Source organism: Xiphias gladius, chromosome 21 (genome assembly GCF_016859285.1).
Source record: "Xiphias gladius isolate SHS-SW01 ecotype Sanya breed wild chromosome 21, ASM1685928v1, whole genome shotgun sequence".
NCBI classification, from domain to species: Eukaryota; Metazoa; Chordata; class Actinopteri; order Istiophoriformes; family Xiphiidae; genus Xiphias; species Xiphias gladius.
Genome location: NC_053420.1, coordinates 4,140,590 through 4,156,435, shown reverse-complemented (window position 1 = coordinate 4,156,435; position 15,846 = coordinate 4,140,590). Strand labels below are relative to the sequence as shown.

The 15,846-nt window shown below is 44.9% G+C and overlaps 1 protein-coding gene across 1 annotated transcript in view; it reads right to left on the bottom strand.

Moving 5' to 3' along the window:
• Positions 1–15,846, bottom strand: part of grip2b (glutamate receptor interacting protein 2b) — a 47,899-nt gene that overhangs the window by 16,261 nt on the left and 15,792 nt on the right. The window contains exons 8-14 of the mRNA XM_040116406.1: positions 15,325–15,494; positions 8,493–8,648; positions 7,698–7,850; positions 7,398–7,584; positions 2,689–2,834; positions 965–1,045; positions 509–514 (exon numbers count right to left, since the gene is read on the bottom strand). Of these exons, the coding sequence (XP_039972340.1) occupies positions 509–514; positions 965–1,045; positions 2,689–2,834; positions 7,398–7,584; positions 7,698–7,850; positions 8,493–8,648; positions 15,325–15,494 (899 nt within the window). The remainder of the gene's footprint in view (positions 1–508; positions 515–964; positions 1,046–2,688; positions 2,835–7,397; positions 7,585–7,697; positions 7,851–8,492; positions 8,649–15,324; positions 15,495–15,846) is intronic.

The following is a 15,846-nucleotide window of genomic DNA, read 5'->3' as shown; positions in this document are numbered from 1 at the left end:
AATCACTGTGTGGACGGCGGCACCAGAGATTTACACTGAAGTGTGTAACGAATGGATATATCAATAATCGTAATTAAGTCCCTGACTGGCAGAGTAACCCTATAGAGCGGATGCTGTATGTTTACGATACATTAAGGTTTTTTCTGCCTGAAGCGTGTACATGACAGTTTTCTGGTAATGAACTTCTTAAACATCTTATAAAAACGTTACCTGCGCCACAGTTGTGCTGTGGACCCCTGATCATTACACTATGCTTTTTTTTTTCCCCTCATTCCTAAACCACAGGTGCTTATATGCCTCTATACCGGCCTCCACACGTTCAGGAAGGTTTTCGAAAAGGTTGTGGAACCTGGACGCAGGGATTTGTTCCCATTTAGCCGCGAAAGAAGCATCAGTGAGGTCCAACACTGATGCTGGGTGATAAGGGCCCGGCTCATAGTCCGCCTTTCAGTTCATCCCCAAGGCGTCTGATGGAGCGGTGCTCAGTGATCTGTGCGATACATCGAACCGGGAACTTCATCGTGGACCTGTCTTTGTGCAAATGGGCAACTTCATTCTGAAACAGGAGAGGGATTTTTCCACCAAGTTGGAAGCGCGCCGCTGTCCGAACTATATCATGCTGTAAGCATTAAGATTTGCCTTAACTGGAACGGAGTGGCCTAGACCAAAGGATCACAAATGAACCCCACCATGGCTGTCCACATGCTACTAGCCATATGCTGTAAGCTTGAGATGAATGAAAAACAGACTGAGAGTGTGTGGCCTGGTATCTACGCCATTTTGTAAACACTGTTGATGTTTACAGCCCTGCTTCCCTGCAGGGTCGGTGTATGCCTGTGTGAGCGCTTTTGAAGAGGTCCAGGGAGGTCTCTGGCATTTAAACATTCTGCCAGCAGCCCCTTCAAAACAAAAAGTGGATCATGTGAACAATGTTTGGTGTGTGTGTGTGTGTGTGTGTTGCTACCACTGATGGTGAGCCCCAGCTCCACTCCTCTCTTCTTCGGCAGTTTGACGTGGAAGGTGCCGCTACTGGGCACCACCGACTCTGTAACAGAAAACACGCAGACGGCGTTAAACACGTGCGGGAGTATAACAGTGATATAAAAAGCAACAAGCAACTCCTTTCGTCCCGCTTTACGTTTGTAATTGCAAGGCATTTATTTCCTGCTCTCATCTCCTCTGCATTGCTCCTCTCCGGGGCAAACAGCGACTTCATCCTCACTGTTTGTCTGCACGAGTCGTCATATTAATTCCCCCAGTGAACAGGCATAAACATGACAGCTGCAAGTGAGAGAGCGGAGCAACCACTTCAGACTTTTTATTTGGAACAAGCCCTCACTTCAGATCCTTTCAAACTTACCGAGAGGCTCCGGCCGGTCGCTCACACTGCAAACATGATGATCAACAGGTTAATTTATTTCCCACCGAAAAAACCGAGCGAGACAGACTCGGCTAATCTGAATAACAATGCTTAAGTTGTGTATGAACGTTTTGTGCCATCAGCGGTTATTTCTGTCAGACTTCATTGTCTATCAAAGTGATTTATTTTCATGAACAGTGTTGTGCCTGAGTGCTACAGAAAGTGGGGAAATTCCATTCGGAGCTGGCAAAAACACATTCTGAACGACTTCAGGAGTAAAAGGCTGAGACATTGCACTTGGTGACTTGCTGCATCCACTTCTGGGGTTATTGGTAGGGTATGAAATCTTTCTAATTTCTCTCAGTTTATAGGAAAAAATGCTAATTTCGTAATTACTTTCCGGCTATATTAACCTATTAAATGATGCAACATTATGAAAGGCAATATCAAGAGAGGAAAAAGACGTGATCTGTAACTGCAGAGAGCTACATAGCACAAATCAAGTCAAATCAAACCGTCTCTGGATGTTTTTTGTTTTGTAAATTACATACCTATCGATTGAGGAGCCTCCTTTGAGTCAAGCTTTCTCACTCTTAACGTAACTTTAATAAAACAAAATCAGATCCAGTCGAGTTTTCTTTTAGAATGATCATCCAGACGTTAAAAAGTAAAAGTAATGGCAAACAGCAGACCGCTCCTTCCTACAGATCCCATCCATTAATTAAATGAAATGTTAGGAATCACCATAGCAACACAATACCCTATCAAGCTGGACGGATTAAACCTTTAGCTGCGCGTGAGTTCAGAAACCTATTTCAGACGTGACTTTTCTTCCTCTTAGCACCGAAGACGACAACACGCTGCTTTGAACCGGAGAGCACAAGTGTGGTTGTTACTGCTTCATGGCGCCAAAGGCGTGTTGACGGGGCCATACCCTGCAGCGGAGAGAGCTGCGTTCATTCTGTCCCCCCTCCCCCGTAACTGACACGAGTGCTCAGCAGCTGACTTTGACCTGCTCATCCAGCCTGTGCAAACGCATCCATTTTTCGCATTCTCCAGCAAAACTGCCAGATTCCTCCTGGCAAAAGGTTTTAGACCCTCACAGATGAGCAAAGAATTGCAATGACCCTAACAGGTGTCTAACACCCGGTGATGTTGCATCAGTGTGGGTCTGACAAGGTTCACAAAGTCCTGTGGCTGACCTGAGCTATAACAAAGTTACCCCACCACAACGGAGAGCAGCAAGCCAGCCGATTGGAGTAGAGACGCAATGAGGAGGTGATATGTCACGATGTTCCGTTGTGCGAGACGGAAATCCGTTAACAAACCTGCTACATCGAACTCTATCTCCAGCGTGACCTTATTGGTCAGAGCCGCATCTCGGAGGAGCTGATTGGCCTCCTCCAGCGTTCCGTCCTCCGTGGGGATTCCGTTGATGGACAGGAGGCGGTCTCCGACCTGGAGCAGGCCACACCTACGGCGAGAGGTTACCATGGTGACGTCAGAAAGGTTGGACACAACAGATATTTTGAATTTTTTCTTTCAAAATATAACTCTACGTTGAAGTTTTAGTGCTTGGAGGCTTGAACCCCAAGACTCGTTCGACCGTCACCTTTCAAAAAAAACTACGCCTCCCAGGACATTTTACAGTACCACTGCAGCACCTCGCATCTTCTACATCATTTTAACTGTTTTCTCCAGTATCCATATCCACCTACACTGCCTTTAAATATCATCCTTGCACATTTTTAATCGTAATCTCTGCTGACTAAAACAAAAAAAACACCTGTGCTGATGATGAATAGGCAGCAATGCTGTTGGGCTTGTGGGAAATGTCCCTTACACTGCAGAGAGATATTTTTGTTACAATTGCTAATGTGATTTTGAAAGTGTTTTCTTACATGCGGAACCGTATCCTAAAGTCCTGGTTAGGCAGAGTATGAGGTTTTGTTAGACCAAACCTTCTGGCTATGCTGTGATTGTGTTTTTTCCAATCTGGGTTCGTCCATGTTCTTTGGCACCTACTAAAAAACACCCAAGGCGTTTTCAAGGGGGGTGATATCCCTAGAGGTATCCCTCTATTAAATAGGCCATGGGAAAAAGTACAGGTTTAGTCAAAACTGGGACCGTCAGGGTTTCTGAGGCCATTATAGAAGGGTTCAACGAGAAACCCTTTGAGGTTCACCAGTTTTTTTCCCCCCAGTCTCCATGACTCATAAAGGGTCTTTAAAGCAGAATGAGACAAAGGTTTCCAAAAACACCAAGGACACCAACACCAGCTTCCGTGTCGAGCGTATACGCACGCACCCAAAATCATGTTAGCGCACCCTGTCGCAGCAGCCTATATCCTGAAATGAAACATGCTTGTGTAGCTTTTTTTCTGTGCCTGTTTAGATATGATTACGCCCAGGGTCAAAATGCTCCCAAGGGGGAGAGAAAAACGCAGGCATTTAGGTGTACTAATTGTAAATAATGCCCTACCAGGGATGTTTTTTTGTTTTCCTTTAATTCATTTTACATAGACAGATCACACCAGGAGGAGAAGAAGGAGAGTCCCTGCTGTGTTACACATCACTACTGTATTATTTATAGCTGCTGTGGCTTTCAATGCTGCTGTTTGGGTATTAAAGACTTCAGTTTCGAAAACATCCACCATTTAGAAACCCACAAACCTGGCTCATAGATCAGCGCCGGAGTGCGAGTAAAGCACATTCGCGCCGGCTATTAAAGCCACGAATCATGTAAATAAGGTTCCCTGGAAAAAAATATTTATGACGGCGATATTCCAGCTTTTGGGATATTGGCCTGTGAATTCAAAGAGTGGATACTGTGGATATTTTTCTGTAATATCAGGGCACAACTGGTGCCAGGTATCAAACCCACAACCCCTCAGCTGCTGCCTAACCTGTGAAACCAAATCAAGACTCATCACACACATAACCAACTGTATACTGTCTGTTCAACAAGGTTTTTCTTTTCAAAGCTACACACTGAGTGCTGGTGTTAGCTCACATTGTTCAGCCCTCCAATAACTTAATAACTTATTGTATATTGAGTCCGATTCGAACTCAAACAGAAAGCAGAGCAAAGATTAGGCCTGTAGCCAGAAACAGTAACGCCACGACAATGAATGCACAGAAATGAATTAATACGAAAATCTCGTGTGTCAAAATGTATTTGTTTTAGTTTACGCAGAACAGGTCCAGATCAATCATGGTTCACTACTATGTTTCCATCCTCTTGTTCTTTTTGTGTTTCCCTAATCATGCAAACTATTAATGGCCGCTTTCATGCATTACATTTGTTTGTCTGGCAGATGTTTCTGGCCAAAGCGATTAAAATCTGACGAAATGTTGGGAAATAGGCAGAGAGAGAGAGCTACAAACTGGCCTTAAAGCCCCAAATTCCTCCACCTGGAAACGGGTCTACCACTGAACAGCAATATTGAGTGTAGTCAGCTCTGTAATACAGTGGATAATGTGGATATGTGACTCCAACAGCAGTCTGCCTTACAAGGGCAGTAACACGTTTTTTGTATGTTTTAAGGGTCAGAAGCCACGGCTGTGGTCTAGAACTGCTGCACTGAACTGAATCTAGCGCCGCGTTACTAAATGCTGCTAAACGATTAGCGTGGGTGTCCCCTGCTACACCAAGGAGACCTCTGACGGGAGAAAATGAAGATGAAGTGATTTGTCTTACTTCAACTTGGCCTCACGTCCTTGCAGTCACTGCCCTCTTCATTTGCAGGGCAGTGAGGATTTTCATTTGTCTGACTGCGACACACATACACACTCACACGCACGCACGCACACACACGCATTTGATGTATCATCCATTAAGCCATGAGTGGGTGACCGGTATTAATAGACATCTTCATTATGATCTACTGAGAATGTTTCTTTCAGGAGTTAATGTCTTTCTTCACTTCTCTCCTCTGTTTCTATGCCTCCTTTTTCCATTCTTTCTTTTTTATACAATCTAAAGGCTGTATCATTCCTTCATTCCTCTCATCCTTTCATTCCTTCATTCCTCTCATCCTTTCACCCCTATTCATTCCTTTGCTCTTTATCCCTCCTCCTCTTATTTGCCTTCCATCCAGCTCTATCTTGCCGGTTTATATTAGATATGGCTCTTGGTGTGTTTGTTTTCATAGTCCAGCCTTAATCTTCACTTTGTGCAATGCTACATTTAACTAGCAACCTGCTCAAATCTGTATATAATGCATCGGTTTAATTACTGGTTATGTTTTACTGCCTTGGTGATGCGGAGAAGGTTGTGTCTCATCTGAAGGCCCGACAAAGTGCAGGGTTCATGCATGGGCTTAATCCGGATGAGGATGTGGCTGGGCGTGTAGCAAAGGTGCAGCATCCTGTCTCCGTTGTCCCAATTTACAACGCTGCTCCTTCAGCCCAGCATCCCAGAGTGACCGCAAATGAGCGTAAGGCTACGGCGGCAGTTCCTGCTCCGTCACCAATCTCGCTTAAAAGAAAAATCCGCTACTTTAGCTGCGCCTCGCTGGGAATAACACTGTGGACTTTGTGAAGTTTTACCCAGAGCTGGTTCTTAATTGTTAATGCCTTCTTGTAAATTCTGCATTAAAAGTGTCACTTGTTCCAACAGCTGTTTTATAGTGAAAGTGGAACCCGAGTATTGTGTGAAATGGCCCCCACCTTACTTGCAGATGCCTTCTCCTGGTTTTTTTATGATGTACACAGCAACAACTGGCAGTCAGAATGAAAACAATCTGAAGTGGCTCAGCGCTGGTTTCGTAGTGGTTCAGTCCACGCTGCTCGGGGGCAAATGGGCCAAATGAAACAAGCTACTACTATAGCGAGGAATAATGAGGTTTACATGTTTTGAATATTTTACTGAGATTTGATGGACAAAAGTTAACCAGACTTCTTGTTTTTTTCTTATTATTTTCAGAACCTTTGCCTGTTTGTTCGTTCATCCATAGCGGCTATTGCTGCTGAGTCTACCTGTACAGTTCCTCCTTCCTCCTCTTGTGGTTATTTCAAATGGCCGACATTTCCTACGAATAAACAGCCAATGCAACTTTAACTTTCAAAGCTAAATGTTTCGATTACATATTGCAGATTATTTATTTAACACCAGTCATGAATATCAATTTGTGTTTTCTAAGTAGTGCTCCAATATACTGTGCACATTTAAAATGATAATAAATAACATTTGTAGAGAAACTTCCACTAGCACTAATGAAGGATAATAACAGGCTAAATCCTAAAAGGCGGATGAACTCGCTGGACACCGCTGCACAAGACTTACGGTTTTAGAGATGGTAAGTTGTGGCTAAGTATAATTGAGGTTGGTGTCAGTAAAGGGGGGACATTTGGATTCACCCTGTTATGCAGAGAGGAAGGTACTTATCGATTCCTCCAACGTGTGCGGACGGGAAGCTAGCTAATTAGTGTTGTTAGCGTGGGTGTTAATGGAGAGGGGAGTGTGGCCTCCGGGTGCAGAAGCACACCCAGCACTTAGAGAAGCTGTTAATACGACATGAACATCAATCAGTAGACAGACACACACACACACACACACACACACACACACACACACACACACACACACACACACACACACACACACAGACACAGACACAACTGAGAAGTCATACAAAGAGACTTAAATGAAGTTGTGAATTTAAGTGCAACGAAAGATGCAAACAGAGGATTGGAAAACCCCAAGTACGCTCATGTATATACAGTAAATGCTTAGGAATGTACATACACCCACGCACAAAACGGAGCCAGGCAGAGCTGTTAACACACCATCAGTCTCACACACACTCTCACACACAAACACTGACATTCAAATACACACAGGAAAGCCGAGCAAAGCTGCTAATGTAGCATCGAAGTTGGCATATGTAAAACAACATAAACATGTCGTGTGCAGTTTTTCTCTGGCTACCAATGTGCAAAGGTGTCTGTGTGTGACTGAGTGAGTGTGTGTGTGTGTGTGTGTGTGTGTGTGTGTGTGTGTGTGTGTGTGTGTGTGTGTGTGTGTGTGCGCTCACCTCTCTGCAGAGCTGTCCGGCTCTATGAATCGTATGAGCGGAGGTGCAGACAGTGTTTCGGTGGCAAATATTCCTCCCTGGAGCTGGACACCAAAGCCGTTGAGGGGGTCGCCTGTTAGGACGACCTCGCTGGTCTCTACGTGAACGACCTGACCACCCGGACCCACCGAACTGGACGCCAGGGACACTAAACACACACAGACACACGTGCGAGATTGATCTTTCGATTATTCCTATCACTTCAGAAAACTTATTTCGCCGTACAGACAGACGCGCATGGATACTGTATATGGAGCTTACGGGAGCTTTTGTGCTCTTTCTTTCTCTGCCGCCGTTTGAGCAGTGAGTTACGTGGACTCATGGGAACTGTAGGCCTGGGCAAGGTGCTGGAACTCTGGCTGCTGGGGCCCGACGTGGTCGTAGAGCCGGGAGAGAAACTGGCAGATACCAGAGCTGCAAAAAAAAAAAAAAAAAGAGAGAGAGAGTAAAAAAGATGATGTCCGTTGCTCCCATACTGCAATGCATGGGCAAGAAGATAGTGATTGAAGAATTAATTAAACCTGAGAGGAGACGGAAAATGAAAATGGGTTAGAGATAAATGAGTTAGTGTTAAAGAGAGAACAGCCGGGACATGAAGAGCAAAGAGCGTAGAACAAACACAAACAGGTGCAACGAAGCTTAAATGTCTGTTTCTCATCAGGCGACGTCTATACCTGACACTGTAAGAAATGAGTTGTACTTCCTCAGCTTACTCTATCAAACTTTTTTTTAATAATATTGACCATTAGCACCGCATTTGCTCAGAAGTCATTAGGAATGTGTTTCTACCACTATAAAAAAGTCCTGGATAAAGTGGCCGGGAGGATGCATCTGAATATTTGGCACAAGAAAACTACGTGTCTCTAGATGAGAAGCCATTTACATACAAAATGCCCAAAGGTTTCCATCTCATTCGTTATGCTTTCAGACATCCTGCTTCAAGATTCACAGTGAGACCGAGCTGAGAAAAAGTAACGAATTACAGACAGAACGGATGAACGGGAAGATAAAGAACGAGAGAGTTTGTGTCGCTGCGGTGTCTGCGTGTGTTCTTACACTTGCAGTAGTCGAGGCTGTTGATGGTGTTGTTATTTGAGGCGGTCCACGACTTGTTGAGGGTGGAGCTTGTGTTGCAGAGGGTGGAGTTTGGAGGGTGACAGTAGTTTACACAGGGGTCCCAGGAGTGGGGGTGGTCCGACTTCTGAACCTTCACTGGAACACACACACGCACACAGATGATTCGTTACTTGTGAGAACACAGGGCTGACTTACTCCGTCGGGGCTGACGCCGGCCTTAACCTCAGCCGCCGCGTGCTCAACGCTAAACATTACGCCAACCCTAAACCCCATCATAACGCTAACCTTAGACAAACACCAGCTCTCACTCTATTGCCAGGTGTCGAAGCAGTGCGCTGTTCGTTGCCGGTCAGTGTGGGGACTGTGAGGCAGCTGTCAGCTGGTAGACTTCTGGTTCACATGGATGGCAGATGCCCACAGTATAGATGATTGACTTGTGTACATATAGTAAGTGACCCTGCTGATGAATAATTATCAGTATGTAAGGTAAGGCAGTGATCACACTGGAGGCCAATTTAGCACTTTAGTGGGCCTTTTCGTATTAATTCTAATGCATCTGAAGTGCTATACCTAATACGAGCGTGCGGTGTCCTCTTGTTTCCATCCACCTCATGTTTATGTATTAACTCATACACTGGTTCGTGAATGAAACTATGCCTCCGTCGCCGCGTTGTTGCCGCATGTCAGCCCCACAGATCTCTGTGCTCTTTGGTTTCCCATAGCACAGGCCTTGAAGGGTTCTCTACACTTGGCTGTAGCAGCGTTTGCTCGGACGCCCGCCACTCTCTTTATCAGGGATGTGAGGTAACACGTAGCACCTACTGTGTACCGCAGGCAGAAAGATATGCTGTGTTCAAACTGTCGTGCGTTTCTTTTAAGCTTGCTTGTGTGTTTCACCCAAGCGAATTTCACCACTGAGTTAACTGTGGCACAAAGCACGAGTAGAGCTGGTATAGTTACCTGTAGTTTAGCATAACTTGCCTAATGATTTAGAAAACTGGTTAAAACCATTGACCACAACTCAGTTTGAATTGACCTGTAATAGAGATATAAGAAACCCCTGCAAAGCCAATCGGATTTTTCTAAAAACACCAATTATATGGGAATCTGTTACCCATTAGCATATTTTATGGAGTTTGTTCCACTTTGTTCCACTGTCACTTAATTAGACCTACGACACAGTGGCTACGAAATGCAAGCCTGAATAAAAAACGCAGAAATGCCGGTGGACCGTGCCGTCTGAAACATTTCCTCAGATGTTAGGCAGAACCTCATCTGGGGAAACTCCCAGCATCAGCACACAGTCAAGGCTAAAGCCTCACGACCTACACGGCTTCATGTGTAATTCCTCCCCACACACACACACACACACTTATCTCAGCTCTGAAGTTGATCCTAAGCTGCCCTGCGCTTCCGCATCTACCCAGCGGCGCTTTCGTTTCCGCAACGTGCGAGCGGTCCTCTCTAAACCGATCCGTTGGCGGGAGGTCTGAGGGAGCAGAGGTGCTGGGCAGCCTCAGAGCCAGACCTGAGAAATGTGAAAACATTTTGCCGCCCGATCCTCCCCGAGTAAAAATAAAAGTCATTAAGTCCAGCGAAACACACCGGAGAGACGGATCTGCTGACAGGAAATGGCTGCAGCAAGACAGATGGATGCACACGGGCAGGACACACACACACACACACACACACAAGACATTAAGCATACTCACCTGTGCTCACTCACACATCTCTCATACTGTACAGGAGAGAAGATACATAAAGCAAATAGTGTGTGTACACGCGCTTCTATCCAGACTCACCAACAATGATCTATGCTGCAATAACACTCACTGAAACAAAATCAAAGTCACACACACACACATTGCAAACTGCAAAACCTTTAATCAGAGTGTCTATTAATAAAGCGGTGGCAAGCAGGCCGCAAGGTCTGCTGCAAGGCCATCGGTATCCTAATGAGCTGTGATCACTTCCTAACACACGTACACACAAATACACACACAGAGGCGGCTTGATTAGAAGAAGGAAAGAACGAATTAGGCTTCATAGAGACAGATGATGGAGACACGAGTTGAGCTGGCGACCTTTCCAGTGTGTGTGTGTGTGTCTGGTGCTCACCTGTGTGACTTCAAGGACTTTCTTAAAATGAAATTCATTTAGTTTTTTTTCCCCCCTTCAAACTAGAAATAGAACAGCACGGAAGAGTGGGAGAGAAAAAGGGAAGAGGAGAACAGGGAAAAAAAAAAAAAGAAAACAAAGGGAGACAGGATGAGAAGGGAGGGATATTTTGGGGCGGAGATGCGTACTTATCAGAGAGGAGAAAGGACGACAGCAGCGGCGAGGAGAGCGGTAGAGGAGAGGAGAAGAAATTAGGGGAAAAGAGGAATGGAAAACGTCAGGACAGAGGAGGAGGTAGCAGGCTATAAACAGCTTCTGAAAGTGGTGAGGGAGGTGTAATTACTTTAATTAAATACCTTCCCGCCTTTATGCTCCCTGTCACTCTATTTGTCTGTTTCTGTTTTTCAACTTTCCCTCTTCCTGTCCTTTTCATGCTGAGACGAAACTCCCACACAAATTCTATAGAAATTAGCCTAAAGTAGAAGTCTTAGTCTAATTAAAGGCTAGAATTTCTAGTATCTAGTCTCGGTCTTTCAAAACCTTTCTCTAATCCCGGCTTCCTCATCCCCTGTCGAGTCTTTAATCAGGTCAAAGAAAGATGCATCGATAATAAAAACAAACAGATTTTTCCCACCAACCAGGGCAAAAAAAAAAAAAAGAAAAGCGGTTGCGTGTGTGTGTGATTGCGAGCAAAAGAAAGGAAATGAATGTACGTTTGTGTGACTTAAGTTATCACAACACTGGCGGCTTTATCACAGGCTTCTACGTGTGTGAACCTGTGTACAGGCTGCATACAGGCATGTGTTCCTGGGTGTGTACGCGGTGCCACCGTATGAGTGCGCGGTGTGTGTACACTTGTCTTATTTAAACCCCTCAGCGGTGAGGCATTAACCTGGGATAATAAAGCAGCAGCTGCAATCAGCGTTTCCCCCCCCGTAAATCCACTGGCACTAATTCTCCCGCAGATGAAAAGCCGCTGCTTGGCTACGGGTGAAGAAACACTCCTTCAACTAATTAAGCGCAAAGTTGCTGTCGCAGCCAAAATATTCCTCAAATGGCGTTCCCTGAGATAAGACAGCGGGTATAATGACATTGTGATGAGTGGGATTTTTTGCCAACTGAGATGCTAAATGTGCGAGGGATGACTTAATTGGGGCAGAAATCCTAACAATATCTTGGTGACAATTTTTCCTTGGCCCTAATTTGGTGTCATGTTTAATCAAATCGACTGCTGAGGAAGGGGTGACGACATGAAGATTCGATGTGACTTAAAGTATATACGTTACCGTATTACCTCAACTGCCTCGGCCGTTTGGCCTCCTCTAATCTTAGCATTTGTTATGCTGAATACGGGTCGACCGATATGGTTTTTCTTTTCATGGGCCGATTCCGATACCGATTATTAGTAATCAAGGAGACCGATATTTGGAACCGATGGGGATTTGCAGCAAAAATGAAAATTGCGGCGCCAAAATTAAGACAAAACACAAATTTCAACATAAAACTGCTGCTACTCTAAGTCTACGGACACCCGCTGTGATATTGAGGTGTTTCTATTATTTTGTCCACCCCACTTATGCCTATGGAGGTAGGCTGAATAACAGAAACCCCTCTCTGCATCATTCAATACAGCTCAACAGCAGCACACACTACATCCTCCAAAATGATCACACGCTTGATTCAACAACCCTCCTCATCTGTTTTAATAAAAACTGAACGTTACGACCTTCATGAATGGAGGATTTGTCGTAGGACTGTTGTATTAGACTGAATTAGTTTTAGCTAGGTGTACCTAACAAACTGCCAACTGAGTGTGTGTTTGTAATTATCGGCTGTATGGGCAGGCTGCAAAGTGCCTGACTGGAATTTATTGTTTGCCTTTGCTGCGGTTTTTCACCGGGGGAGAAATACCAATTCAAATACCCCTGGTAGCACAAAGATGTTCTTTAATTTAATAGTTTTACCATTATTATCACCATATGACATTTTTTACCTCCCCTTCACCCTTTTAAAAATGTAACGCGGTAACATTACTCTGTCTTACTTTTTGCTTTTAACTGAGTACATCTTCACACGAGCAATGTTTCTTCTACTTGGGTAAGTTTTCTTTTAAGTAACAGTAGCGAGTGGCCATTCACGTGCCGGCGTGACGTCATAGGCTAAAGCCTGTCCAATCAGATGGCGCTGCGGGCGGGACATTTCTCAAGGCCGCAGAGAGGGGCGGCTGCATCAGAGCAAGTTTTTTAATTAAATCTATTTTATCGTCAATCAGATACAAAAAAAAAAAAAACAAAACGATCCCATAAATCGGAAAGATGCTGACCATCGGATCCGATAATCGGTCGACCCCTAATGCTGACGACAGCAAACACTGCCAGCTCTGGTCAGCGTCCAGCAAGAATTTACCTTTTCCAACTTGCTCAGCAGCAATGTAATGCATAAACAATATGAAATCTCTTCTCCCTCCCTCAGGAATATAATTGTAAAGTACAGTACAGGTCTTCACGGGTCCAAAAAGGTTGGACCGGATCTGAATCCGACCCGTGGAAACCCCCCCCCGCATCCAACTTGCACGAATTGATACTTAAAAAAAAGAAGGGACCCGATTTAACGGGGGACCCCTGCAGCGTCAGACCCCATTCGAATCCACCCTAGAATAACTAGACCTGATCCAGAATGTGGTTGACCTGAGCGGACCCTAACGGAGAGAGTTTCCAGAGCGAACAGCAACCCTGGCAGCAAATGACCTATCATTTAACAAGCTGTCACTGTCAAGAAGGGTAATAACAATAATGTCCTAAGAATAAATGTGAAGTCATAGAAACTAATTCCAAAAATGTATTATTTATAGGCTTCAAAGACTAATTTATAGTCTTATTTTCAACTCCTGCACTGGCAATAAAACATAATCTAATCCAGTTCCTCAGAACCGAGTGAACTCGTGAGGACCTCTACATTACAAGTATCATGTAGTTAGGATGGGTTAATGACCACATACACTGCGTAATAATAAAGCCACAGAAAATTCACTAAAACCCAAAGCCAGTTTATTCAATTTGATCTACTCTGGACAGCATTTGTAAAAGCTCAGATTTGATTTAGGGAGTATCAATTATCAGCGTACTGTGGATAGAAGCAACCAACTGACTCGGCTGGCCGATGGCCTCTGAGTCGTCCAGCTGGGGAGAAAATTCTGTTTTCTGAAACAAAGGTGACATTAAAACATGGAAAGACTTGATCAGAGTTGCGGCAGGAGAGCAGCTGTGAAGTGACTGCAGGACTGATTCAGGGCTACTTTAGTCAGAAATCGGTCGTGAACCCTTTGGTGAGCGCAACACAACGTGTGACTTCCGGGGCAAAATTCACTAGTGGACGCTGCACATACTGTAGCAGTTTATTTCCCCTGCCCGCTGCTGAGTTTGTGCAGCGGCTGTTAGCCAGCATTAACACACGCACACACACACACACACACACACACACACACACGTATTCACTACAAAGCTGTGTCATCACATACCTGACACAACACCATCATACAGTTTTAACAGCTCTCGAGTAGGACAACACAATTCGTGAAAAAGTGAAAACAACAGCCTGAATTTTGACCTAAACACACACCATCGGGCTGACAACAGTGCCTGCTGCACACACTTATGTCCAGAGTGATTGAATTACTGTGTTTTGTTTTGTTTTTTCATTAATACCGTGATAAATCTTTGTTTTCTCAGTTCATTTAATCACGTGTCTTCATTTCAGCTCTGGATTGCATTGCCCTGCTTACTGTCAAACACCTGGCACCCACAAGTAGACACGGAAGTCTCCTCTACGCAAGGAAATAAGTCCATAATGACACCTCGCTTTCAAGTTCCCTGCTGTCAGAGCCAGGTATTTTTAATTAAGGGGCAGCTGTTAGCTGCGCCACGTTTGGTTTGACAGCTGTGATGCTTTACCTCGAAGAATCAGGAAGTAAAAAAGGCGCAGTTGTGCACCACCTTGCACCTCGAGACAACTGGGAATGTCAGCTACATTCTTCACCACGATGTCTGAGGCAAAAACGAACTTCTACGCTCAAATAAATCAAAAGAAAAGACCTCAATTTGATTTTAACAAAAAAAACAAAAACCCACAGATGCTGGATTTACCACACACCCAGTTTATGTTCATGACGACAGTACATGTGAAAGAAGCCTGAAGTCCTGGTGATGGCATTAACATTCCACGTGTAAAACGCAACGCAAAAAAGACCATTTTCTGGTCCTTCTCTACAAAGCCCATATCCAGAGATTAGGTGTGCTGCATAATGTTATTTGCAAGGTAAGTTAGGCTACTCAGACATGCCATTAATTTGCACGTGAGTGGTATTACACATGTTCTTAGGACAGTTTTTAAGGAGAGCGGTTTTATGCAATTTAAAATAATTTTTGGGTCTGTGCGTTCACATAATGTCAACGCTCTAGGGATGCGGGAGCCATTTTAATGGCCCGTTCAAAGCCCCAGCGATGTCAAAACCTTCAAAAAGCTGGAATTTGTGCCGTCTGTGCGTTCAGATTTAAATTTCTGACTCTGAGAGGATGGTGTGTGAGTTGTCACCCAAATTGGGTTCAAAAGGCAATAATGTAATGCAAACTCGGCTTAAAGTCCCCTGTTCCATCCTTTCCATGTACACGACGGTAAAGAATTAAACTACACCCACCTGTGTCGTGCTGTTTCCCAGTTAGCCTCGTTTGATGGGAGGGGAGTATTTCCAGTTTGACCAGTTCTGTTGTGCTCGCTAGTAGCTGTGTTGCCTCCAGGACTGTACAGTGTTCTGTCGACGTCCCGTCAATGGACAGCAGGTGATCCCCTCCGTGCAACGCTCCACATCTGGCAGAGCGTAGAGACGGTAACAAAAAAAACAGCTGTTTTGTCTTGTTTTTGTTCTGTTTGAAAGCAACGTGTAGGCTACAGGAGTTAGCCCGACTGGCTCGGATCAGCATGCTCGGGAGCGGGCGAGCGCGCCGGGGATGTGGGAACGAATAGTGACAGAACTCGGACCTCCACGGTCAACCTGTCCAGCTGACTGAGGTTACTGCTGTGCTCGTTTCAGCCCTGGCATAAAAGTTCAAGCGCTTCATGCATATTTCAGAGCCAGACTCAGGTACGGGGCGATACCCTGTCCCCCGCTGTCTGCGCTCGTTACAGGGCTGGACACAGCCTGTGTGTGTGTGTGTGTGTG